Here is a 27,234-nt window from a genome sequence, read left to right on the forward strand (position 1 = left end):
CCTTAGCGGGATCCGAACCCGGGTCTCTCCGGACTGCAGGTGGACGCTCTAACCGCTGAGCCAAACCGGCCAGGGCTAGAACTGTTTTTTAAAATGCATTTCTAGGGGTTTTGGTCATTGCTTTAGAGAAAAATATTATGCAGTATTCGATATTTACCAAACTAGAAACATCAAGACTTTTTAAATATTGTGTACTTTGCCTTATACATGAGTTCCTGATGAAATCTAGAGTTTAGAATCCCACCCACCATGTGATCTAAGGTGACCTTATTTCGGAAGAATTTTAGTTGCAATATAGTGCTTTCCCACACCTTCTCTTATTGTCCTCACAATAACGGCTAGAACTTACATATCATCACCTCCACTTTCCAAGAGAAAACAGAGGCTCAGAGGTCACAGGAGTAGGAGAATCACCTGTGTAACACATATTTATTGAGACTGAACATCGGACCTGTGAGTGTTAGCTCTGACCCCAACTCCTACGATAACCGAGATGTTGCCTCTTCATTTCCTTGGTCTTCATAAGGACGACCGGCTCAGTGAGTCTGCACCTGCTGTGTTACAACGATCCACTCGGGGTCCGACGAGCACACGGGGGTGAAGGGAGAACACCGAGCAGGTCATGGTGTCTTACAGATACATTTATTCATGCCAGCAAGGAAACGGTACTTCTACAATATACAGTGTGTCCCATGTTCCCGTCTAAAAGAGCTGGGATTTACAGCTAGGCCACCGTGGTACACTGCAGGTTCGGCTGATCAGTGATGACCGTGGGCAGATGCAGGACGCGGGGCTTTTGAAAGAAGCACAACACAAACACAGTTCAGGAAGAGCAAGCAGAACGCAGTTTACAGTGTAAGCACTCACAAGGCAGAAAGTGTCAACAATGTTCAGTGGTATGGAGAAGCACGGAGGGCCGTTTCTACATGGACCTCCCAGGGAGCCTGAGGGTTTGTGCGGTCGATGGGTGTGCACGCAGCTCAGCTGCAGGTGCACAGGTGAAGGGGCGGGGAAATGTCTCCTCCACAAAGGTCAGGAACAGCCTAGATGCGCAGGGCACAAATGACTAGTTTCACTGTCCCTTGGGAAGCAAAGTGAAGACCCATCCAGCACCAGGGCCTAAATTCCCGTGGTGCTCCCCTCAAACACAGTGACAGGGCGGTGTGCTCGTGCAGCTAACCAGCTTCCCTACTGGTGGCATCAGCTGCCCAATTAATCCATTTTCTATCATGCCTACAAACAGGAGTTTCTCTTGGCTCTGGGGTGAGCAATGGTTTTAACATTCAGACCACAAGCAGAACTTCACGTTTGGGAGCATCCCTATCTCATCTACATTTACTGAACCGTGTGTCAGCGTCAATTCAGGGCATTGATATACCCTGTCCTCGATCGGTCTCATGGTGTTTTCATTCCCCACCCACTTAAAAAGCAAGAATCTCACCTTTTGCTTTAGCTCTTTTATCTGAAATTAAAAGAAAGAAAAGTTGGTTATATCAATGCTTTACAAATAGCATTTAGTCGATCCACAGTGGAAATCAGCATTTGGCTGGAAAGTTCAGTTTGGGTCAAGCTGATAAAGGAAGCTGCCAGAAAACAGGAGCTACTATGTGTCATGGCCAAGAGATGGTAAAACCCCTACCACAGACGCTCTATGAGCGGTTAAACAGTCCTCCCGCATTTGTAGGGCTCGACTCCCTACCGCACCCTAAACGCCAGTCTTGCATTTAAAGTTTTTTCCTTTCCTCTTTTTAACCAATCGTTTATTAATTCATGATTGGGCCCCATCTCTGCTCCACTGAGAACCAAATGGTTACCGAGCCATAACTTGTAGTATGAAAATATTTCAAACACTCAGAAAGAAAACTAAGGCTACCTCCTATGCATTCAAAATGCCACTGTCACACCTAAGAAAATTCACAATTCCCTGACATCCAGGTCTTATTCAAATTTCTCCAATGGTCCCCACACATCTCGTGGCTGATGTGTGCTCCCACACTTTAACGGAGGCCCTCTGGAGTTCTGATGGCCATTCCTAGATAAGAATCACAGTCCTTTACAACATGAACTGCAATTCCTTTTGAAAGTAATTCTCTTCCTGATCTCTAATGGATCAAGCATGAAGAAACTTACCAGCACTCCTGATTTTGTAAATGATGACGCTCATCAGCCCCATTCCTACCCAGATCTCCTGGTAAACCTGGGTGTAGTAGGGCTTCATGGGGACCCAAACATTTTTAACGAGGCTCTGAAACATCTGGAAAGGAATGGAGTGATAATATTAATATGATCATAGTTTCAAACCGAACTAGCAAGAGATTTCCATCTATTCATTAAGTTCACTCTATTTCCCACAACTACTCATCAGAGATCTTCTCTGATGCCAGTTGTGCTCCCCTCTCCCCCGAACAGGAGCTCCTGCTCTGAGCTGCATTCTCCCCCCAATGCCCCGACCTTGGCCAATGCAGCACCCAGTCACCTCTCATTCCTCAAGCCTGTGTCATCCTGCAGTGTCATCCAATGTCCCCCCAAGGGCTGCCTTCCACTAATGGCGTGCCCCAAGTCACACAGCACTTTTAACACCTTTAAAATTGAGAACTACGCCCTGGCCGGTTTGGCTCAGTGGTTTGAGTGTTGGCCTGTGGACCAGAGAGTCCTGGGTTTGGTTCTGCTAGGGGCACGTACCAAAAAAAAAAAAAAAAGAGAACTAGTATGTTTGCTCCATCATGCTAAGAACTACTGGCATTTCGCCCTGGCCGGTTTTGCTCAGCGGTTAGAGCGTCGGCCTGCGGTCCAGAGAGACTTGGGTTCGGTTCCTGCTAAGGGCGTGTACCTCGGTTGCAGTTTGTCCCCGGCCCTGGTTGGTCGTGCAGGTGGCAGCCACTCGATGTGTCCCTTTCACATTGATGTCTCTCTCTCTCTCCCTCCCACTCTACCAGAACAAAAAAATGGAGAAATATCCTCGGGTGAGGATGAAAAAAAAAAAAAAAAAGAACTGTTGGCATTTAAAGCTGAAAAAGAACATGTCATGGGACAGTGATTTCCTGTGAGACTAACACCCAGGCTCGGGCATACAGTGATCAGCAGTATATCAGTGCTTTCTTTCTTTTTAAATTTCAGCTGCGTTGAGGTTTAACTGACATATAAAATTGTAAGACATTTATTTATTTATTTTTTCTTTATTGGTTTGAGAGAGAGAGAAAGAGAAAGGGAGAGAGAGATAGAAACATCGATGAGAGAGAACATCAATTGGCCGCCTCCTGCATGCCCCCCACTGGGGATTGGGCCCACGTCCTGGGCATGTGCCCTGATCGGGAATTGAACAGGCAGCCTCTTGGTGCATGGGTCGATTATCATCCACTGAGCCACACCAGCCAGGCAAAATTGTAAGATATTTAAAGCGTACGTTTCAATTATACTATTTAGTACACTGTTATTAACTACAGTCACGATGTTTTACATGCACCTCAGTCTTGAAATCTATTGCTAAATACAAAGCAGACAGCTTAAGAGGACAAGGCCACTTCCTAAGAGTTGCAATTATGACATCAGTTATTTCATGAACAAAAATATTTAATTATTGGATTTGATTGGTAAAAGCCATCAATTTCTGAACTTACACAGTTCACTTTTTAAAAAAATCCTCACCCAAGGATATTTTCCCATTTATCTTCAGATAGAGCAGGAGGGGGAGGGGGAGGAAGAGAGAAAGAAATATCGATGTGGGAAAGACATAGGTTGGTTGCCTCCCGGTATGACTCCAACCTGGCAGGGAAGAACCGCAACCAGGGCACAAGCCCTTGGCTGGAGTCGAACCCGGGTCTCTTTGGTCCACGGGCCAATGCTCTAACCGCTGAGCCAAACTGGTCAGGGCCACTGTTCACTTTTATGTGCAGGTCTCAAAGTAATGTTTTCGATGTTTATAACTTACTACAGACTCTAAGTGAGACACCCTCACTTTCATTTTAACAAGCTTTGTAGCAGCCCTGGCAGGGTGGCTCAGCTGGTTGGAGTGTCCATCCATACACCAAAAAGGCTGCGGGTTTGATTCCCGAAGGGGGAAAAAGGCTTTGTAACATCTGGTCTATCGCCTACATTCAAACCACTGTCAGGAATCAGAGACCCAGTCCTTCTGTTTCACTTGAAAACTATACTTTACTTCTTTGGTGATGCAGCCTCATCCCCACTCCGACTTCCTTCCACCTGTCACTCTGGTTAGGCAGAACTGTGCTTCTCCTCATCTTCCCTGATCTTCCACCAGGAAACCCGAATCGTGATCACTGTGCGCCCAGCAACAGGGCCCAGGTGCCCCAACACCGTTTCTCACCTACCCTTCCCACGGACTGCGACCGGTATCCCGCAATCCTTGCCTTCCCCTCCCTGGCTTTCCTTCGGACCAAAGTCGCCCATCTTGGCTGGACAAGTGACGTGGTCTCAAATCTGATAACGCGAGGCTCCCTCCTTTCCCTGCCTGAGTCCACCTGTTCACCCGCTTCTCCCAGCTCTGTGCGGCCCGTCCCACTCAGAGGTCAAAGGGTGTCACCGTGTCCGAGCCAGTCTGCAAAGGCTTTGACAAGTGAGCAGCAAAGCGCTCCCCGACCGCACCCGAGAAGCGCCTGAGCCACTGAGCCCCCACAATACCGCTTCCCCTCTCCCACAGCACCCGCACAGTGCGGCCTGGAGACCAGCGTGTCGGGGCGGGGGGCGGAAGGACGCGGAGCAGAAGGTGCCACACGCGGGGCAGGTTCTTGGCCAGGACACGGGCTCGGTGGTCGAACTCCAGCCGGCCGCGGGCGCTCACCGAAGGGGGAGGAAGGCGGTGGCCTCCCACTAACCCTAACCGCTGGGCCGCCTCCTCCAGTTTCGGGGGCCGGGACCGGAAAGCACACAGGCAGGGGGAGGGGTGGGGCCCCAAGGTCAGCGGTGGGGCTGCGGGGGGCCTGGGGAGGGTCCCGCTCGCCGCCGGCTCCCTCCGCGGACACATCCGGCCCGGGCCTCCGCTGGCCACCGCCCCGTCCCCCACTGTCTCGGCTGCCCCGCGTCAGGCATCCGACCCCGGTTCCCCCACTCACCTCGCCGCAGGACCAACGGCTCAAGCCAACCCGACCCGCACAGCCAAATACAGGGAAAGGTCACTGAATGCGCAGGCGCCGCGCAGGGCCCGCCGGGAAGGCGGAAGGAGCGGCGGCGCCCCAGAGCCCGAGCGCTTCTCAGGACGCGCCTGCGCACCAGAGCGCCCCCAGCGGCCGTCCCGATTGCTGCAGGCTAGGAGGCCAAGCGGAGGGGAAGGAACTTTGATGGCGTCATAATACAGTGATAAACCAACCGGATTTGTCCCGGACTGGGGACTTACAGTGCTGAAACCGGGAAGGGCCTGGACAAAGCAGACGACTTGGTCAACCTGAAAAAGCAACCATCTTCCCCCCCCCACAATGTTTTTATTGATTTTTAGAGAGAGAAGGGAGAGAGAGGAACATCCATGGGAGAAATATTGATTGGCTGCACGCCCCCTACTGGGGATGGAGCCCGTAACCTGGGCACGTGCCATTACTGGGAATCGAACCGGTATCTCAGTCCAATTCACTGAGCCACACCGGCCCTGCAAAAGTGAACCATCTTTACTTGCTAAAGTTAAAGCCTGATAAGTTGAGTCTCCCATCTCAGCTGTTTTCTTGCCATTTCTCTTTGTATTGTCCACCTTTTTGCTCTGCGTATATTTATGCATTGGATTCTGTGCATAGTAATTCTTTATATTACTAAAGCCAATATAAAGGCTTCCACAGGGGTTCCAGATACTGGACCTAACACACAGGCTTTAAAAACGACCATGATCACCATGTGCAATAAAAACGACTGAAAATTTCAGCAGAAACTTATAACAAATGAAACAAACAAGCAAGCAAAAAAGCCCACTTACCTGATTTGAAAAAGAGCCAAAGAGAAATTAGATGTGTTTAGCAACAGATAGTTGAAGACTTAGTTAATTGGAAGACAGCTTAGAAGAAACCAGAAACACAGAGACAAAAGGAATTCAGAGAGAGGATATAGCAAGGAAGTCCACCAGATTTGTAATTGGAGTCTTAGAAGAAAATGAGAGATGGGGCAGAAATATTAGAAAATGGCTGAGAATTTTCAAAAAGTGATGACACAAAAAAAGTCACACCACAGGTTCAAAAAGCCTTATGGAAACTGAGCAGGCAGGTAAAGGAAAGTAAATTAATACCTAGAAACTACAGAAAACTTAAAGAAGACAGAGAGAAAGAAATGTTAAAATAACTGCCAATCTAGCCTGGCCGGTGTTGCTCAGTGGTTGAGCGTCGACACATACACCAAAGAGGTTGTTGGTTCGATTTCCGGTCAGGGCACATGCCCAAGTTGTGGGCCCGATCCCCAGTGGGGGGCATGCAGGAGGCGGCCAATTGATGTTCTCTGTCATCGATATTTCTTTCTCTCTCTCCTCCCTTCCTCTCTCTCTAAAATCAATAAAGAAAAAAATTAAAAAATGAACAGCCAATCTAGAATTCAGTGCATCAGGAAATTAACATTCAGTGAATACGGTGAAATGACATTTCAGACAAACTAAGACTGAGGGAATAATCACCAGCGGCTCTGCAGGGAAAAAAGAAAAGTCAAGTTCATTATTCAGGCAGAAGAAAATGAGCTCAGAGGGAAGGATGTGGGAAGGAAGATCAATGAACATGGTCCTGCTTCGTAGAGAAGAAAGCATAGAATCAAAAGCAGCTGCATGCAAAACTTAAAAGGCTTGCCATTTTAGGGTAGTGGTTCTTAAAGTATGGTTTGGGGTTTCCAAGCCCCCCCCCACACACCGAGGGGTCAAAACTATTTTCATAATAATAGTAAGAAGTGAAATTTCTTTTTCACTATAATTCTCTCACAAGTTATGATGGAATTTTCCAGAGGCTATGGGACTTGTGATGTCACAACAGCATGAATACAGACACAGGTGTGAGAATATAGCTGTCTTCCAGTAAGGCAGACATTAAGAGATTTCTGACAATGTAAACATGTCCCTCTCCTCACACAGAAAAATAATACATTTTTAGTTACTTTTCATAAAAATATTCATTTAACATCACAAGGTTTTATTATTTTAAAAGGAATTAGAAGGTACATAAAAGCTCTCTAGGGTCTTCGGTTATTTATGTATGTATGTATGTATTTATTTATTTATTAAACCCTTACCTGAGGATATTTTCCCATTTCTCTTCAAAAGGCCTGAGAGAGAGTGGGAGGAAGAGAGAGAGTGAGAGAGAGAGAGAAACATCAATGTGAGAGAGACATATCCTTTGGTTGCCTCCTGCATGACCCTGACCAGAGCCGGGGACCGAACCAAAACTGAGGTACATGCCCTTGACCAGAATTGAACCCATGACTCTTTGGTCTGTGGGCTGACGCTCCCACTGCTGAGCCAGACTGGCCAGGGCTATTATTATTATTTTTAATCCTCACCTGAAGATATGTTTCCATTGATCATTTAGAGACAGAGGAAGGGAGAGAGAAACGAGCCAGACTGGCCAGGGCTATTATTATTATTTTTAATCCTCACCTGAAGATATGTTTCCATTGATCATTTAGAGACAGAGGAAGGGAGAGAGAAACATCAATCAGCTGCCTCCCGTATGTACCCTGACCTGGGATTGAGCCTACAACCTTTTGGTGTATGGGACAACGTTCCAACCAACTGAGCCACATAGCCAGGGCCAATTATTTTTATTTTTAATCCTCATCCAAGGATATGTTGTACTGCTTTTAGAGGGAGAGGAAGTTTGAGAGAGAGAGAGAGATCAGTGTGAGAGAAACATCAATCAGTTGCCTCCCGTGAGCGCCCCAGCTGGGACCAAACCCACAACCCAGGCACGTGCCCTGACTGGGAATCAAACCTGTGAGTTTTCCGTACAGGGAAAGATGCTCCAACTGAGCCACAATGGCTAGGGCAAGGACAATTGTTTTTAAGACTGTAAAGGAATCCTGAGACAAGGACCAGGTTTGAGAACCACTGTCTTAGAAAAAGAATGTTTTAGACTTATGAGTTAGAAAACTGCTGAGGAGGACACACATTTAGGGGAAACTTGAAGAGCATCGTCGTAAGCTATTTCAAGACAAAGCTTTTGAACTTCAAACTGGACTTGAGATCAACAGATTTTGAATGTTTTTAGTTGCAAATCCAACACTCTTCAAAGAAAACAATGTTTAAAGGAAGGGCCACCCCAGCAGATTTATTCAAAGCACAGATGCTGCATTTGTGCAAAGACACGAAGGCACCTTGAACTTGGCTTTGCCTGCTTGTGGGAGAGAGCGGCTTCACGGCAGCAACTGCGCTTGTAATTGCTGTCAGCTGTTTTCCTCTGGGTGTACGGATCACATTGTTTTGGAATGCAAATATGCAAAACCTCCAAGGCCCACAGGTCTTCCGCAGCCTTCCCACCTGCTCTGGCCTAGATGTCTCCAAGCCTACTGAGAACTGTCAAGCTGTCTCTTTTTAATTCTGAACTTTTTATTTAAAAATATTTATTTTATTGATTTCTAGAGAGAGAGAGAGGAAGGGAGAGAGAGCGAGTGAGAGAGAGCGGCATCAGTTTATTTTCCCAGTTATTTATGCATTCATTGGTTGATTCTTGTGTGTGCCGAGTGGGGATCGAACCTGCAACCTTGGTGTATTGGGATGACACTCTAACTAACAGAGCTACTCTGCCAGGGCTTAACTCTGAACTTTAGACAGGAATGCAAGATGAGCTGGGGTTTGGAGAACCAAGACCTACTGAACACAAAGGAAGGGAGCTCAAAGCCATTCAGTCTGTGACAACACAGAATGTTAACTAGTGTTCAGTCAAGAAAATGGCAGTTAAATGAGAAGAAATTTCCAAACTGAAGAATCATCAACCTACTGGCCTTAAACTGTAGTTAAAAACTCAAAACTTGAGGGACTGAAGGAGATAGCAGCCCCAAAGCATCAAAGAACCTAGACAGAGCTCTCAAGAAAATGTGTGACATGAACCCTCTTCAGAAAAAGAGCAACCTCTACTTAAAAACATTCATTGTGTCATCAACAAAGGATGTGGGAACAGTAACATACCAACACAAAAGTTGGTGAGTTCCAGAGTTGCTTGGTTTCAGTGTAGTTTGTGAAATTTAGAACATGTGCTAGACTTCTCATGAAGTATGAAGTTGCACTATTTTCCAATCAGTGCTCAGTGACATACTGAAGTCTCAGTGACTCTCCAATTACATTTTTCCTACATATTGAAAAACAAGTTCTTTAGCCCCGGCCAAAAATCATGTGTCAGGGGCAACTGTTGGAGGCTGCAGTATTTGGAATAGTCAGAATAAAAGGCCCAGAGCTCATAATATAAGTTAGTGGTGTGGCCAGGATTTGGACCTGGGACTCCCAGCTCAGTACAGAGGCAGGATAGTTAGAAGCTAGAAAAATTCCTCGGCAAGTAGAATGGGGAAGCTGAGATAGATAGCTGAACAAACTGGCGGAGCAATTTACAGCCAGATACAGAAGGTCAACTCCTTGGAGGTAATATCTAGGCCTCAGTTGTATTTTAGCTCCAGGCCCAGAAAAGCAGCAAAATGAGGTGGGCGATGCCAGGGCCAGCTGCAATAATGACTCCCCTGCTCTGACGCTGACCAATCAGTAGACACCACGTCCCTGGGGAACTATACTTGGAAAACTAATGAATATTTTGCTGAAACCTCCTGAGAGCTCCCGGAAAACTCCTACCTACTTGAGAGAGATGAAACTCTCCCAGCGTGAGCTCTCCCTCTGGGGAACATGCCTGTGCCATTTCCTCTCCCCTCCTCTTCCCCCTAAACTCCAAAGGACCCCACAGACTTGCAACCAGGGGAGCAATGGTCAGTGGCAGCTCACCCTGGGCTAACCCCTGAAACTTCTCCAAGGCCCCCTTTCATCCTGACTTCCCAGTGAACTGACAGCAGCCCCACCTACAACAGCAGTTTCTCCTATTGCTTCTTCTGTTCTAAGCCCTTCCTTGCCTTGCTGTCTCCAGCTTTAATAAATGTACCCTCATACTCACTTGGACCCATGTTGTGAAGTTTTTCCTTCACCAAGTCTAGAACCCACACACTACTGGCGGGCCCTTGGCAGACCCGCTTAGGGACAGGTGCCCGTCTGGTAACAGTACCATGCTGGACTTTTTTTTTTTGGTGAGACACCTAGTCTGACTTCTGCTGCACTTTCTCAAGTGGACCTCTTATTTGGGCATTTTGGAGGGCATGTTCCAGTTCTTAATGGATTGGAGTTCACACTGTTGTTGGTCAATGCCACGCTCTTTTTTTTTTTTTTTAAATCCTCATCCGAGGACATTTTTGCATTCAGATAGAGCAGGAGGGAGAGAGGGGGTAAGAGAGAGAGAGAGAAACATCGACGTGAGAGAGACACATCAACAGGCTGCCATCCACACAACCCCAACTGGGACCGGGGACAAACTGCAACCGAGGTATGTGCCCTTAGTGGGAACTGAACCTGGGACTCTCTGGTCCGCAGGCCGATGTGCTAACCGCTGAGCAAACTGGCCAGGGCTCAGTGCCATGCTCTTGATACCCTGTATGTCTTCTTTCTTACCGCTCTTTCCCGAGAGCCCCTACGGTGTCAGACACTGCACCCGGTGCTGACATATGATGGTGGGTGGGCAGTCATGACACTCTCCTGATTTTCCTTGACAGCTTCCTTCCTTTGTATGCCTTTGCTGGATTTTCCCTCTGCCTCTTCCTTCAGGCTGTTTCCTAGGGTTCTGTCCTCCAACTTCCTTCACCCGTGTAGAGTGTAGAATGGCCTGGACCATGTCAGTGGCTCCGGGGTTTTAATCACCTTCCACTTGCTGACAACTTCCAAATCTGTTTATCTCACCAGCTGTCCAGCTGTGGGTAAGATTGTGGGCAGGATAGTGCACCTGAGATACAGCTTTGGAAAGGAGCAAAATGAACTCAGTTTATTCGTACTCTGACCCCACATAGCTTCTTCCAGATCAATGGCCATCAGGGCTGCCTGCCTTCAGGCCGTCACCCACGTCTTCCCTTCCCCCCTGTGAGCCCCCTCTCCGAGTCCTCTTCCGTCCGATTCGTGCCTGGTTATCATGTAGTTGTCATCGTCCCCAAGAAGCCTTCGCTGACCTTCTCCTTGCCCTTCTCCCCCAAATTAGGTGCAAGGTGTCCCAGTTTCACAGCCACATCTTTATCTCGACAAGACAACCATAAGTCCCCTCCCTGGTTTGCTTTCTGTCTCCCTACCCTGGGCTCCATCTCCGCGGTACTCCACAGCCCTGCACTGGGCCAGGGACACAGCAGGTGCGCAATAAACGGTGTGTCTCCTGGGCGTGAGGCCTCGCGTTGTAACCATCAGTGAGAGAGCCTGGTCTTGCACATCCGGGTCCCTTGACGCCTTAACTCTCCAGGGGGGCTGAGAGGCCCTGTGGGTCAAATTACGCAGACTGTGCACTGGCACTGAAGAGGAGGCTATGGAGCTGTGAGCCCAGAGGCCTTTGAAGGCCCAGGTCTCTGGGTCGGCTGGGGCCAGCCAAGTTCCCAGCAGGCCTAGCGCCGTGAGGAAGGGTGGATTGCAGGAGGCCCAGGTCGTGCGGGCGCTGGCGCACTCTGATTGGAGGGCCTGGAGCAGGGCGGGGCTACAGGCGCGTCGACGCTGAGTCTCATTCCCGCCGTCGTCATCCTCAGTTCCCGCCTGCCGCTCCATCGGTCAGTTGAGGTGGTGCCGAGGCTTCGCCGCGAACATGCTGCGCAAGCTCACCGTCGACCAGATCAATGACTGGTTCACCATCGGCAAGACCGTGACTGATGTGGAGCTGCTGGGCTTGCCACCCGCCATCCCTGCGGAGGCGGCCAGAGATGAGGCCCAGTGCCGGGACGAGGCCTCTGGTGCTCACCCCGCCACCCCGGCCCAAGCGCAGGCGCAGGCGCAGGCGCAGCAGGTGGAGTCTGGGAGGTAGGAGGCCAGGCGAGGCTGAGGGTGGGTGCGGGGCCTGAACGATGAACGAGGACTTGGGCCCCATTGGCTGGTCCCTGCTCCCCCCCCCCCCCCCGCTGTGGTTCCTGCTGTCCCAAAGCGAGGTGGCCACAGACGAGCCTCATCCCGCCACCTACATCAGGCTAATCTTTCCCTACCAGAAACAGAGTTATAGTTTTTTATTAGTACACTATTTTTTTAGAGCAGTTTTTTAGGTAAAAATTGAGCACAGACGACTGTGCACCTCCCCCCTACCCCCCAGCATTTCCCTATTGTTAACATTTTGCTTTAGTGCGCTACACTTGTTGCAAGTGATGAACCGGTGCGATGTGTTCTTAATAATTAGAGTCCATAGTTAAGATGAAGGTTCACTCTGGTGCAGGTTTGGAGAGATGTGCAAGGACATGTGTCCACCATTAGTATTGTATAGAGTGGTTTCACTGTCTTCAAGTCTCCTCTGCTCTGCCCTCCCCCACTCCCTCCCTGGTAACCACTGATCTTTTTTTTAAAATTTTTTTTCCCTTTATTTTAGAGAGAGAGGAAGTGAGAAGGAGAGAGAGAGAGAGAGAAACATCGATGACAGAGAACATCAATTGGCTGCCTCCTGCATGCTCCCCACTGAGGATTTGGCCCACAACTTGGGCATGTTTCCTGACCAAGAATCAAACCGGCAACCTCTTGGTGCATGGGTCGATGCTCAACCATTGAGCCACACCGGTCAGACACCACTGATCTTTTAAAATATCTCTATTGTTTTGCGTGTTCCAGAATGTCTTATAGTTGGAATCATAGGAATGTAGCCTTTTAATGTTCCTCCATCCTGACCTAATAGCTCATTTTTCTTTAAGTGCTCAATAATGTCCCATGTTGGTGCCTTCCATGTTTTGGCAACTATGAATAAAGCTTCTGTAAGCGTCCACGTGCAGGTTTTTGTGGGGTCAAAAGTTTTCAGTGCAATTGGGTAAATACCAAGGAGTGTGAATGTAGGACCTTTGTTCGATTGTATTAATGCTCTGCCTGCCTCCCACTGTTCTTTGACTTAAATAACTGCTGTCTGTTCATGTGATTTTGGTGGAAATAAAAAGGCAAAAAGATGCCTTCTGTTTTCAGAAGACCTAGATCTGGTGAGTAGACTCACCTGCTTCCTCTTTGAAGGCCAGTGTGGAAGCACCTCTAGCTTGGAGTATCAGCATCTCTGCCAGGCCCTTCCCGGCAAGTTCAACACCCTTTACCGTTGAGAGAGTGGTTTTTGTTAATTTTGTTAAGTTGATCTTGCATGTCGCTCTATCTGATCTGGTGCGTCAGGTTCTCCTGGCATGTTTCAGGCCTTTGCAGAGTCACGTGCAACTTGGACTCTTGGTAAATTTGTTTCCTGGAGGCAGGGAGGGGACAGAGTGACCCTTTTGCAGCTTTAGAGTGGTCGTTTTGTTTTTGTTTTATACGCTTTGTTCCATAGAATTCCACTGCTGAATGATCCCATAGGCTACCCTCTGTACTGCCCCCTACTCTTACTCGCTCCCTAGACTTGGAGAACTGAAAGCATCACTTTTATTAAAATTTTTTTTTCTTTATTTTCTTTCTTATTTTTTTAGAGAGAGAGAAAGGGGGAGGGAGAGTCCATGGTTTCAAAACCTTTTTGTTTAGACTCTAGCAGGTTTAGTTTATTAGGTGACTTTCCTGTGAATTAAAGTATTTGAGTGTCCCTTCTGTACCATTTCTGCAGCTGGAGTGGAGGGTCAGAGAGGGAGACAGTAGAAGGGGTCAGAGGTAGCTGAGCTGCATCAGGAGTTGTCTTCACTCCCAGTGAGCACTCCGCTGGTCATCCGAGGCAGCCAGAAGCTGTTGGGGGCACTGGGATTGTGAGCAGAGCTGTGATGTGATGTGACTCTGGCTCTAACAGAGGCACTGCTGTGTGGAATATACTAAAGAGGGCCCTAGACAGAAATGGGAGGTCAGAGAGAACGCTATTGATAACACCTGTGATATCAACTTTGCATCTCAACTTAGTTGCTCCATGGTGCCCAGATATTTGGTCACATATTCTGGATGTTTCTGTGAAGGTATTTTTGAATGAGATTAACATTTTAGTTGGTATATTTTGAGTAATGTAGATTACCTTCCATAATGTGGGTAGCCTCCTGCAATCATCTGAATACCTGACCTCCCGGAGGTCATTAGACTCCTCTAGACCCCAATGCAACTCTTTCCTGGGTTAGCAGCCTGCCAGCCCACCTGCAGATTCTGGACTTCCACCTCTACCATTGTGTGAGCGAATTTCTGGAAGTAAATCGATCTCTCTCAGTATGTACACACATATCCTATTGGTTCTGTCTACCTGGAGACCCTCACCAATACATCATTCAAGCAAGAGATAGGACAGGGGCTTGGACCAGGATGGTAGCAGTGTGGGTGGTAAGCAAAGGTGGAATTTGGGATGTTTTCCTAAGACAGAGACAAGGACTTCGTAGTTGGATCAGATACAGAATGTGAGTGAGGCAGCAGTGATGGGTGACACCAAGGTTCTGGCTTAGCAACCGGGAGGTGCTGCCATCCACTGTGAAGGACAGGACTGCAGGGGGACTGGTGTGTGGCAGAATACCAGGAGTCAGTGTGGGCAGCCCAGCGCTGAGTAAAGAAGTCTGTGTGGAGCTACATGTTGGGGAGCTTAAGGCTTGGACACCCATTAGACGAGGTCAGCCAGATTCGGTGTGGTAGATCCTGGTGGGTGAATGCAGCGAGGAGAGATCCAGGGACCCAGGCCTGGAGCTCTTGAATGTTTAGAGGTCGAGCAGACGGGATGAGCAGAGGAGACTGAGGGACAGCTGGAAGGGTCAGAGGGGCACCGAGGGAGCGAGCCACTGAGGGGACAGCTCTTGCTTAGTGTTTTGCACATGCATCTCTCATGCTCTGATGAACTTGCTTCATGTGTTGTTTTCCTACCTTAGAACTTCTTGAGAGTACAGGTTACCCCTGGATCTCCAGCTCTCAGTGCCGCACCTAGCATATGGTGGGAACTCGCATATCTGTTAGGGTGAATGAACTGCCTTAGTAGGTCCTGCTTATCGAGTGCTTCTGACATGCAGGGTCCTTATTCTAGAATTGATGAGAGTGGCTTCCTCATCTGTTCCTGCCTTGATTGAATAGTAAAATCTGCCTTGCTCCTCTGGCCCCAGCTGATTTCCCTGAGGGGTGTGTGTGTGTGTGTGTGTGTGTGCGCGCGCGCGCAATTGATACAAAAAAAAAAAAAAAATTAGCCCTGGCCAGTGTGGCTCAGTGATTGGAATATTGGCCTGTTCACTGAAGGGCTGCAGGTTCAATTCCTGGTCAAGGGCATGTACCTGGGTTGAAGGTTCAATCCCCGGCCATGTTCTGGGTTGTGTGGGAGGCAACCAATCGATGTGTCTCTCTCACATTGATGTTTCTATCTCTCTGGCCTGGTTTTACACAAGCTTTTTATAAAATTTATGTGTGGTCTCCTGGCTTCCCCTCCTTGCCCCAGTAATTTATTCTAGCACCTAGAAGAATACCTGGTGTGAGGTAGGTGCCAGTTTACTTGTTGAGGGAACAAATTCTTGAGTAAACATTCATACCTGAGCCCAGGTATGACTTTGGGGGGGTTATTGAAATGCAGACTCATCAAGGCTCATGGCGGCAGCCCTCCCCCTGACACTGCCCGCCTCCTGCTGATCCCACCTCTGCTCTCCAGTCACATCAGCATGTTTCCTGTGTCTTTTTTTGGTCAATGCCCACCCAAGGATATTTTTCTATTGATTTTTTTAGAGAGAGTGGAGGGAGTGGGGAGAGAAATGTCGATGTGAGAGAGACACATTGATTTGTTGCCTCCCAGGGCAGGATCAAACCTGCAACTCTTCAGTGGGGTGGAGAGTGGTGGGCACAGTGCTCTAACCAAACGGCCAGGGCTTTATTTATCCTTTTAGAAAACAGAACTCTATGTCTGGTCCGAGCACGTTGATTTGAAGTTGCCTGAGGGCATCCAGGAGGAGGTGTCAGGTATGGCTGTCTTTCCTGTGGAGCTCAGAGGCCACATTGGGGTTTGAGGCAGTCTGTCTGGGCCTGACTCCTGTGAGTCTGGAGTTCGACCACTGAGCAGGGCTGAGGCTCTTTGCTCACCTGTCACATGGGAATAGTGTGGCCTACTTTCAAGGTAGGATTAAAAGACAGTGTACATACGGTACTTAGCACAGTGCCTGGCCTGTGGAATGCTGGGCTGGGCTGGTTAACGGTGCTGGCTTTTGAGAGCTCGCTGTGTGTGAGCTTGCAGGATGCTCTTGCCCAGTTGGTGTGTTTACTCCGTGCTGTGCCCTCGCTGCTGCTGACAGCCGTGCCGGTGCTTCCTCTCTGTGATACACCTGAAGCTTCCATGTGGTTCCCCTTACATTTTCACCCTCCTCCTCTGCCAGCTTCAGGTACTGGAAACAGTCCAAGGTATAAAAGTGTAGATCTGTTAATATTCAGGAAGTTATTTTTGTTAAATGTCTATTTGATTTATAGGTTTTTCTAGAAACAGCTATAGTTTTAAATTAAATATACCAACACTGTCAGAGGAAACGTGCTCATTAGGTTATTGCTTAAACTAAGAGAAATAGAAACTCAGAAAGAATTCCAAAACTCAGTGTTTTCCACCTGCTTTTAAGTCTGGGTTAGAGTTGATCGACTGTATTGTGGGGACTTAGAGAGACGTGGGGTTCAGCTGTCCACAGTTTCTTTAGTCACTGCAAGCTCTTTGATGGGAGTTACTTAAGAAGTGACCTTCTCCCTGGCTGAGTGGGAGGGTGGCCCTCTCGGAGTGCTGTGGCTGTCACTTCTGTTGTTACGGGCTGGTTGAGGTGCCTTGGGGGGGAGAATGAAGTGTTTGGGGCCTCTTCATTGTGTGTATGTCCTGATACATGGGGTGAGGTCATCAGTTCTAGTCCTGGACTTCATAGACAAAATCCAAATTCTGTTTAAAATATGTTTTTATTGATTTTTTAGAGGAAAGGAGAGAGAGATAGAAACATCGATATGAGAAAGATACATCAGTCGGCTGCCTCCTGCATGCCCCCCACTGGGGGTCGAGCCCTCAACCCCAGTATGTACCCTGACCTGGAATCGAACCAGAATCTCTCAGTCCCTGGGATGATGCTCCGTCCACTGAGCTACACTGGCCAGTGCTATTTTGCTATTTTAAATAAACATAATATTGGTGTCAAGTATACATCAGGATTGCTTTCTTTGAGAGGAGCAGCTGCTGATGTTGAACCTTACTGATAGAACACAGAGCAGTGTTTCCATACTTCCCCTTACTTTAGTTGAGATTGGAAACGAATGTGTTAGGATGCAGCTTTATCTTCACACTGCCCGTTTTTCCTGCCTCTGGGGTCTCCCCTTGGGTCTCCTCTCAGGGTCTCCCCCTGTGCCATGCCGGGAGCATGCCCTGGAGGGAGGCAGTGTCAGGAGGGAGGGTTCGCGCCATTTACTTTGTTCTGGTGCAGCATCCTCTCAGAATCGGAGTCAAGGTTATCAAACTTCCTACTAAATAAATGCCTTAGTTCCTGTGAGATATTTTGAGGTATAAGAAAATATTTCAAACATGTTTTTCAAAATATTTAGGAAACACTTTAGTTTTTAAGAAACATTGCATTTTTAGAGGTTGAGAAAGGAACACTGTCTAAAACATAGGACACATCCACAGGCAACAGAGAAGTGTGGAGTCACATCACCTTTCTTATTCTGAGCACCCAGCATCCGACACCAGGTGGGCCTAGAAACGCCTCCGGCTGCCAGCACCTTCACTGGAAGGGTAGTAATGCGGCAGGTTCCACGTCCTGCGCGAGATTGCAGGGAGCCTGTGCTCCGTGTTTCTGTCCACGTAACTGGAAACGGTGGGAATCTCATCCTTGTCTGAACTCTGGACACTGTCCTCTGGGCAAGTAGGGTGATTGGGGCGCCCCGGCTGCCCACCTTTCTCAGGGCTAGCCAGGGCGTCTTCCAGAACTTGCTTGAAGATGTAGATGATTTCCCAGGGCAGCACATTGTTTTCTGCCAAAACTTCTCGAAATCTAGAGGGAAAACAGTGAACAGTCTTCAGTTCAGTATCTTTTGCCATTTCCCTTTGTCTCCAAAGTGCAGTATGTAAGGAGGCCGTGCAGCGGTCCCCGCCTTGGGACTGGTCTGCACATTGCTTAGTATTATATGTCTGGTAAAGAGTTTTGAATGTGATTTAAAATTATTTCCCAGCCGGGAAAACATCAATAGATTTTTCTGCCCAGCTTCTCGTTAGGCATTTTGGTGCTGGGAATTTGATATATGTGATGAAAGAATTTATGGTATAGAGGACAGTTTCTGGTCTGAACACGTGAGGTACTTAGACTGACAGCACAGGTATCACCAAGAAGAAAGGAGGAATTTACCTGCTGAGAATGGTTCCTGTTTGGCAGGGCTGCACTCGCGAGCACAGAGCTTCAAGTCGCCTTTGCTCAGTAGCTGGGATGGTGGTGTGGGGATTCTGGTAGGTTCTCCGCCGGGGGTACTCCACGCCCGCTTCCCTCCCTCTTTGCTCACTGCCGATCTCTTGCAGCAGCGCCTCTCGCTCCTCCAGGTGCCAGTGCAGCTCCCGGAGCAGCGTCTTGGCCACCGCATCCGAGCCAGGGCGGTGTGGGGGTTTGTAGGCGGAGTGTTTTGGCCATTTCATCCAGCCAAAAAGTGGCATTTTTAGCCCTGTGGAAATGTTTGCACTTGTTTATTTGTATCCAATGTTATAGTTGTGATGAGCAAATATTTGTCTCTATAATAAATTTGCCAGAAAAGTGAATGAATTTCCTAGTGGTTAGATATACAGGTCAAAGTAAGATTAGAACATGGATTAAAGTCCTTCAGTTTCTAAGTAGGTCAGTGCCAAAAACCAAGCTTTGAAAATATTTTTATGTAGCTAAGCAGAAATGAAATATACAAAGTTACAGATAATCTGCAGACTGGACATATTCTGAAAGTAGCACTTAACACTTGCTATTAAAAGTTCTTAGGAGGCTTTAAAATATGAAAGTACAGTAAAGTGCTATCCAGAAACCTACTTTTACTCAGGTTTTGGGCAGACAAGGTTTAAAGCGTACCTGGTAAGTGTGGGTCCGATGTGGTGATGTTGCGTGAATTGGTGATGAGGCGCGTTTCACTCAGGCAGGTCTGCTTCTCCTGGCTGTCCCCTGCTGCAGGAACCAGCCCCCGTATTTACCACTGAAACTGCATTTGAAATAAATAACTTTCTATGTTAGGAACGAGGTTGTGAAATCTTCATGTGGAGAGAATGCTCATTAATTCACCTGGTAAGCAAGCTAGAAGAAATGACAAAAATAACTTACTACTGAATCTCACAAATTATATAATGTCTGCCTTTTGAATGTCACCCAGCCATGGGGAGAGATGCTGGCAGCTGCTGGTTCCGTGCTCCGTGCGTTCAGATGTGGGGGTGGAGACATGCGGGGCTAACACCGCAGGCAGATGTGCTCCCAGCGCAGGGCCGCCTGTGCGTCGCCTGCTGTGTGTCGCCGCAGGTCACAGTTTAGCGCTGTATTTTTGTGCCTCTAGAGCTCTAAAAATAACCATGTTGCTTTGATTCTTCAGCTGAACTTTGAGGCCATTTAGAAGCCAGGTCACTGTCCTCTGTAATGAAAGCAAGAAAGATAGATCAGACTTGACTGTTTGGAAAATACACATTCTGAGAAAGCTCCTTATAATTGAGTAAAACAGGCGAAGAAGGCTGCGGTCAGTCGTGCGTGAACTGTTTAGTAAGTGACCTGTACTTGTTTTTCCTTCTGAGTAGTGCTCCTTTGTGTACGAAAGCGGGTTACAGTGCTGGAGGACGTTATAGGCACTAAGTAGGTAGCTGTAAAATTCACTTTGTAATCCTGTTAAAACATGGTGCGAGGGCAGTAATAGATTAAGGTCAGGAGAAAATAGAGCTGTGAGAACATATAATTCATGGTAGAAACTCACCTCCTGTCTGGGAGCACGCTGGCGTGGATGGGCCTCATGGTGCTGCTTTTCGGTTCAGGGGCGTGTCTGCTAAGGACTGGACAGGGCCTCCCGCTCGCCAGTTCTGGTAGATATTTGCACGGTGCCTTTTTCTCCAAATGAACTGTGAAGAATAGACATGGTTCACGTTAGACCTGTGTGTCATGCCGTGCGTGACACAGAGGTGTGTGTGGCTGTCGCCAGCTCCCATGGCTCACAGGGTAGGGCTTCACTACCTTCAGCAGGAAGGTGTTCACGTCCCGTTTGCCTGGTGCCTGGAGAAGTTATCCTGACACGCTGCCCTGCCAGGCTTCCTACTGCAGGATGCTGAGCCCTTCCGTTTCCTCTCAGTGACCTCCTTTGATTGCTGTAATTTTTTTTATTTTTTTATCCTCACCCGAGGACATTTTTCCATTTTTTGTTCAGATAGAGTGGGAAGGAGAGAGAGGGAGAGAGAGGAAGAGATAGAGAGAGAAACATCGATGTGAAAGGGACACATCGAGTGGTTGCCACCTGCATGACCCAACCAGGGCCGGGGACAAACTGCAACCGAGTTACGTGCCCTTAGCGGGAACTGAACCCGGGTCTCTCTGGACCGCAGGCCGATGCTCTAACCACTGAGCCAAACCTGCCAGGGCTGATTGCTGTAATTTTTATGTTTGTTTCGGAAATGGTAAAATCTCGGAAACATGTTGGGTGCGGAACAAATATGGGGTTTCTGCTTGAGGCTCTCTGCAGTCTTGCCTCACCCCTTCCTGCCTGGCTCCTCTTGCTCTGCCCAGAGCAGGTCTTTTGTCCCAGCCAGGCCTCACTGCCCGACACTCGCTGTACCGCTCTGTCCCTTCTTCACCTGTGTTCCTGTACAGACCTGCATGGCCTTTCTCATTTTTTTCTTCTGACCTTTGCTTAAATGTCACCATATCACCCTGTTAACATTGCATCTCTCCTTGCCCCTCTCTTCTGCTGGCTGCATTTTCTCTGGGGTCCTGTCACTAACACCCTAAGCTTCACTTCTCATCCTGCAGCGAGACTGCAGGCTCCGCGAGAGCAGCTGTCTCAGGACAGTGCCTGGCCTGGAGTCAGCCCTTCCCGTGGCTTTGTTGAGTGAACTAATGAGTAAATACCAGGAAATAGTAACCAAAAGAATGCTCAGAGAGCATTCGTATAAATCAGAAGGCGACTTTAATGCAGATAGATAGCATTTTATTAAAGTCAGCCTCACATTTTAGCATGTGAATCGTCTTTTCTCGGATAGCAATGCATTCAAGTTAGACATTGCTCATTAATTAATTAAAAACCGAATTACTTGCGATGATACATAGTTTGCATGTCACAGTGCAGTTGTCTTTTCTTATGGAATGTTTTGGATGTTTTTGAAAAATTTGATTTTGGAGAGGAAAGAAGCGGGGAGAGAGAGAGAAACATTGATTAGCTGCCTCCTCTGCACACACCCTGACCAGGAATTGAACCCACAACCTGGGCATGTGTCCAGACTTGGAATCAAATCCACAACCTTCTGGTGCACAGGACAACACTCATCCAGTTGAGTCACACTGACCAGGGCTGGGTTGGACATTCATATCTATTAGTCCGAGTATAGCCCCATATGGCATTTTTTAAAAGTGATAAGGATTAGGGAAGAGTGTGCCGTAGCTTATCTGGTCCCTCTGTTTTAACCATCACAGGTAGATGGAAAGGCAGCCTTCCTCCCTGGAATCCCTGAGACCCTCCCTGTCATGAATGAGTGTTTTGTAGGTGTGTTGTGTCTCCTTCCCTGGGAGGACAGGTCCCTGAGTGCCAAGGTTTACTTTGTTCACGGCTGTGCCTCCGGGAGACAGCGCTTTGCACCTGCTGCTGATGGTCAGCATTAGCTGAATGGACCGGGCGTGCACGCCCACCTTGGCACCGCCTCCAGCCTGCATGTGCAGTACCTCCGAGGAAGACGCTGAGGGGCAGGTGTTGGTTCTAACAGACCCCGGCAGTTTTCCCCCTTCAGAGGACATGTGAGACCCATTTGCCACCCTCCCTGTAAGCTTTAAGCATTTTTTTTTTTGCCAATTTGAAGGATGAAAGAATGGCTTCTCATCATTTTAATTTGCATCTACTTGGTAAATGACTGTGAATTTGAGTGTATTTTTTACTCATTTATTGGCTATTTGCATTTCTTCTGTGACTTAATGTAAAAGTATTTGAAAATTCCTCTGGCACATGGGGATCCTGGAAGCAGTATACTCACTTTCGATATTCTTTGCAGGTCACTTAGCCAGAGGAGTGCAGAACTGGAGTATATTAACACGTACAGACAACTCGAAGCACGAGAATTTGATATGCAGGGCAGGGACCATTCAGCCAGTGGGCCAGGTAACTATCATTAACTGGCAAAACAGGGTGCGTGAGCTGTTCACACATTAAAACAGATTCTTTTTTCTAAATTGAATTTATTGGGGTGATATTATTAGTAAAATTATATAGGTTTCAGTGTACAGTTCTATAATACATCATCTGTATATTGTGTGTTCACCACCCCAAGTCAAGTCTCCTAAAACATTAAATTCTTAAAAGTCTAAGAAATGTAGTAATTTGGTCAATAAAGAATTCATAATGCTTGTTAATTTGGGATTTGGGGGGCTAAACTTATCATTTTTTTTTCTCTTTTAAATATAATTCGTGCCCTGGTGGGGTTGCTCAGTGGTTAGAGCATCGGCCCATGGACCAGTGAGTTGTGGGTTCGATTCCAGTCAAGGGCACATACCTCAGTTGCAATTTGTCTCGGTTGGTGTCGTGCGGGAGGCAACCAGTTCGTGTGTCTTTCACATCGACGTCTCTTTCTCTCTCTTCCCCCTCCCCCCTCCTCCCCTCCCCCTCTCTGCCTGAAGATAAATGGCAAAATATTCTCGGGTGAGGATTAATAAATCAATAAATCAATAAATATAGTTCATAGTCTGTTCTTTACCTTGCTGTTAATTAGAAATTTATTTAAAAATTCTATAGTTAAAAAATAAACATACTAAAACAAAATTTTGCCCTGGCCGGTTTAGCTCAGCAGTTAGAGTGTTGTTGGCCAGAGGACCGGAGAGACCCGGGTTTGGTTCTCGCTAAGGGCACGTACCTCGGTTGCAGTTTGTCCCCAGCCCTGGTTGGGGTCGTGTGGGTACCAATCACTCGATGTGTCTCCTTCACATTGATGTTTCTCTCTCTCTGTTCCTCCCTCTCTCCCTCCCGCTCTATCTGAAGATAAATGCAAAATAATAATAATAATAAAAAAAGTAAAAATTTAAACACTGCGTAAGCATATAAAATAAAAGGCAAAAGGTCCTTCTTTTTTTTTTTTTTTTTTCATCACCTGAGGACATTTTTCCATTTTTTGTACAGATAGAGTGGGAGGGAGAGAGAGGAAGAGAGAGAGAGAGAGAAACATCGACGTGAAAGGGACACATGGAGTGACTGCCACCCGCACGACCAACCAGGGCTGGGGACAAACTGCAACCGAGGTACTTGCCCTTAGCGGGAACCGAACCCGGGTCTCTCCGGACCGCAGGCCGACGCTTTACCCGCTGAGCCAAACCGGCCAGGGCCAAAAGGTCCTTCTTAATGCCTTTCCCCCACAAGAGCACAGCTCTTCAGAGCTTGCTGTCCCTTTCACTTTGCAGTTTTCACTTGTCACTTGATTCAGCTTCTTGTCGTTCACTGTTGCCTCGCCGGCCTTCTTGTAGACTTTGGCCTGGTGTCTCCTCAGCCCTTTGGTCCTTGTAAGGTGATGTTTGTGTGTTCTATCTAGCATCTTTAGTTGCCCTCGGGAGGATCGTGTGTCAGAACAACCCAGCACGTTGTTACCAGAGTGGTAGTGGAAACGCGTGCGTTCGAGCGGTGTTTCTGCACTGAGGAAGGGATTAGCTGTGCCGATGAGAAGGTTGATCGCACCCTCTCCCCTGTGGGAAGGGTAGCCTCAGCGGCCTGAGGGCTGGCGGTTTCCCCGAAGAGCGGAGGAGCACAGCTTCAGTGCAGCAGGAAGGGGCCTCGTGTGTTGTAGAGACGTCGTCTGGTATGCCCATCTGGGGGCGTGTTGGGTCCAGATGATTGTGCTGTGATGCTCTGGCTGCACCCACGTCCACTGGCCCTGGGCACACCCAGTGTGCAGCCCTGAGACCCTGGAGCACCTGTGCAGTGCCCTGCAGAGTCCCACTGGAGAAGAAGCCTGGCTGCTAATGAACGCCTGTGACCACAAGTCCACTCTATGGACTTGATTTGGGTTCACGTTTGAAACTGTTGTTATCTTCCTTGATCCTTGGCATCTTGATCCATGTGCAGCTTTTCACAAGGAAGTCCCATAAATCACAGCTTTGCCTGCACCTGGAGGATTCATTCTGTGACAGTGTTGATCACGGCGTGTGCCCGGGACTGTGATGCAACGGGAATATGCTAAGTAAAGGCCTGGTCTCTTACAGAGATGACTGTCTACTCTGTAGTTATACAAACACATGGTCTCGGAGAACATCGGAAAGGCAGTCTATGGGGGCCTCAGACAAGGGTTTCTGACTTCAGCTAGGGTCTCAGGAAAGCTTAGAGCTGGAGGAGGAGTAGAAGTTACCCTGGCAGCATGGGGATCAAGGGGAGGGGGAATGTGTGCAGAGCCCGTGTGATGGGAGGAAGCCTGGGCTCCAGCCCTGGAGGACAACCTTATCGCTGGGGACTCTGGAGTGGGCATGGGTGGGTCAGGCAGGGGCAGTATAGGCACCCCAGAGAGGCCCACGTCTGAATCCCCAGAGATTATAACTGCTACCTTACATGGTAAAGGGATGTTGCAGCTCTGATCAAGTTAAGGTGCTTGAGGTGGGGAGGCTTGTCCACGTGGGCCCAGTGTGCCCAGGGCTCTTGGAAGAGGAAGGCAGGAGGGTAAGAGTCAGCAGCAGGATAGGTGACAGTGAAGCCATGGGCTAGCGTGATGTGAGAGAGAGGCCCGGGGCCACAGAGTGCCGGCAGCTTCCAGAAGCTGGGCAGATCTGGAACGGACTCCTCCCATGGCCTCCAGAAGGAACCAGCCATGCCAGCATCTTGATCTTGATCTTAGCCCAGGGAGATGGAGGTTGGACCCCTGACTTCCAGAACCATAAGAAGAAATGCATGTTGTTTTAAGCCATGAGCTTGTGGTCATTTGTTATAGTGGTCACAGGAACCTGATTGCTGTACTGGGCGAGGCTGGGTGAGGCGGAGCCCTGGCTGGGAACAGGCCTGGGGCCACAGCTAAGAACTCTGGTTATCAGAGCAGCAGGAAGCTATTCAGGGTTCTGTGTCTTTCCTGGGATGAGTGTGAAGGGAGCAGGGGAGTGTCAGATGATTAGATTGTGTTGAGAAGAACCACTCTGGTTGTATAGGAGGGACTGGGCTGGAGGGGCCAGAGTGGGACCTGAGGAGGATTCAGGAGGGGAGATGGAATGCGATGAGCTGACTAATGGCAGGGAGGTGGGAGCAGTTATGGGACAGACCGACAGAACTTGGTGCTGTGCGACCCATGGACGTGACAGAGAAGGCTGTGGGAGGCACGGAGGTGCTGCCCCCTGTTGTGCTGCCCTGAATAGGAGAGGTGAGGTGCGCATGTGCACGCACGTGTGTGTGTGTGTGTGTGTGTGTGTGTACGTCAGAACCCTGAGATGAAGCTGCTCGCTGCCTCTGAGTCCAGTCCTGCACCACAAGTATCAGCGGAAGCGTTTTCTTATATCCAGTTACGTACTTGGAGTATTTAACTTTGGTGTGATACAGGTATTATTTTTCTGTTTAAAATTTTTTTTTAATTGATCTTTTTTTAGAGAGAGAGGAAGGGAGAGGAAAAGAGAGATAGAAACATTCGTGAGAGAGACCATCGATTGGCCACCTTCTGCATGCCCCTCACTGGGAATTGGGCCCACAACCTGGGCATGTGCCCTGACTGGGAATTGAAAGGGTGAATTCTTGGTGCATGGGTCAATGCCCAACCACTAAGCCACACTGGCCAGGCTCTCTAAGTGTTTTTAAAATTATTTCTAAATAGAAATCCAAGAACACACATGCATTGCATTTCTGTACATTATAATAGAATCATTTTACGTAGTTAAAGGTAAATCATTTTGGGGGCCTGGGGCCACAGCTGGGTAACTCAGTTAGTTTGAGCATTGTGCCCCTATGCCAGGGTTGCAGGTGTGATCCTCAGTCAGGGCACGTAAAAGAAGCAACCAACAAATGTATAAATAAATGGAGTAACACAGTGGTTGAGCATCGACCTATGCACCAAGAGGTCACTGGTTTGATTCCTGGTCAGGGCACATGCCCAGGTTTCCGGCCCAATCCCTAGTGGGGGCATGCACGAGGCAGCCAGTCAGTGTTCTCGCTCATTGACGTTTCTCTCTCTCTCCCTCTCCCTTGCTCTCTCTCTTTAAAATCAATAAAGGAAAAAAAATTAAGTGGAGCAACTAATTTCTTGTCTCTCTCTGTGTATCTCTCTCTCTTTATACCTCCTTCTCTCCCTTTCTTTTTTTTTTTATCCTCACCCGAGGACATTTTTCCATTTTTTGTACAGATAGAGTGGGAGGGAGAGAAAGGAAGAGAGAGAGAGGGAAACATCAATGTGAAAGGGACACATCGAGTGGCTGCTACCCGCAGGACCAACCAGGGCCGGGGACAAACTGCAACCGAGGTACATGCCCTTAGCGGGAACCCAACCCGGGTCTCTCCAGACCGCAGGCGGACGCTCCAACCGCTGAGCCAAACCGGCCAGGGCTCCTTTTCTTTTTCTCTCCCTCCCTTTCTCTCTAGAAATCAGTCAATACATATTTTTTAAAATGGTAAATTAATTATTTATTTATTTTTATCCTCACCCGAGGACATTTTTCCATTTTTTGTTCAGATAGAGCGGGAGGGAGAGAGAGGAAGAGAGAGCGAGAGAAACATCGATGTGAAGGGACACATTGAGTGGCTGCCACCCGCATGACCAACTAGGGCCGGGGACAAACTGCAACCGAGGTATGTGCCCCTAGTGGGAACCGAACCCGGGTCTCTCTGTACCGCAGGCCGACGCTTCAACCGCTGAGCCAAACTGGCCAGGGCTAAATTATTTTTTAAAACTGAGATTTAGTAGCATTTTCTGAGAGTTCGAACCAAGCAGTGGGCCCCTGCTTTCGGATTCTGTTTGCCTTTGTCCTGAGGCTGTGTGTAAGTTGTGATTAAATGCCACAGTGGTACCTACCTTAATTCGGTTC

At 48.2% G+C, this 27,234-nt stretch overlaps 3 protein-coding genes across 4 annotated transcripts in view; 1 reads left to right on the forward strand and 2 right to left on the reverse strand.

The window, feature by feature from the left end:
• Positions 1 to 623: 623 nt before the first annotated feature.
• On the reverse strand, positions 624 to 5,178 carry ATP5MPL (ATP synthase membrane subunit 6.8PL). Its single transcript, XM_036270469.1, has 4 exons — positions 5,070 to 5,178; positions 2,131 to 2,254; positions 1,442 to 1,462; positions 624 to 793 (listed from the first exon to the last, which is right to left on the reverse strand). The coding sequence occupies exons 2-4, from the start codon at positions 2,252 to 2,254 to the stop codon at positions 759 to 761; spliced, it is 180 nt and encodes a 59-aa protein (XP_036126362.1). The 5' UTR covers positions 5,070 to 5,178; the 3' UTR covers positions 624 to 758.
• An 11,971-nt stretch (positions 5,179 to 17,149) lies between these two features.
• On the reverse strand, positions 17,150 to 20,052 carry RD3L (retinal degeneration 3 like). 2 transcript variants are annotated; one of them, XM_036244930.1, is made up of 4 exons: positions 19,988 to 20,052; positions 19,108 to 19,654; positions 18,409 to 18,715; positions 17,150 to 18,057 (listed from the first exon to the last, which is right to left on the reverse strand). In XM_036244930.1, exons 3-4 carry the CDS (start codon positions 18,705 to 18,707, stop codon positions 17,760 to 17,762), a joined length of 597 nt encoding a protein of 198 aa, XP_036100823.1. In that variant the 5' UTR covers positions 18,708 to 18,715; positions 19,108 to 19,654; positions 19,988 to 20,052; the 3' UTR covers positions 17,150 to 17,759. The 2 variants fall into 2 exon arrangements, with proteins under 2 accessions (XP_036100823.1, XP_036100830.1); XM_036244937.1 differs by lacking the exon at positions 19,988 to 20,052 and having other exon boundaries at positions 19,108 to 19,234; positions 19,354 to 19,818.
• TDRD9 (tudor domain containing 9) overlaps positions 18,479 to 27,234 on the forward strand; it is a 69,901-nt gene continuing 61,145 nt past the window's right edge. The window contains exons 1-2 of the mRNA XM_036244917.1: positions 18,479 to 18,506; positions 22,260 to 22,366. Coding sequence (XP_036100810.1) covers positions 18,487 to 18,506; positions 22,260 to 22,366 — 127 coding nt within the window. The 5' untranslated portion in view covers positions 18,479 to 18,486. The remainder of the gene's footprint in view (positions 18,507 to 22,259; positions 22,367 to 27,234) is intronic.

Source organism: Molossus molossus, unplaced genomic scaffold (genome assembly GCF_014108415.1).
Source record: "Molossus molossus isolate mMolMol1 unplaced genomic scaffold, mMolMol1.p scaffold_m16_p_1, whole genome shotgun sequence".
NCBI classification, from domain to species: Eukaryota; Metazoa; Chordata; class Mammalia; order Chiroptera; family Molossidae; genus Molossus; species Molossus molossus.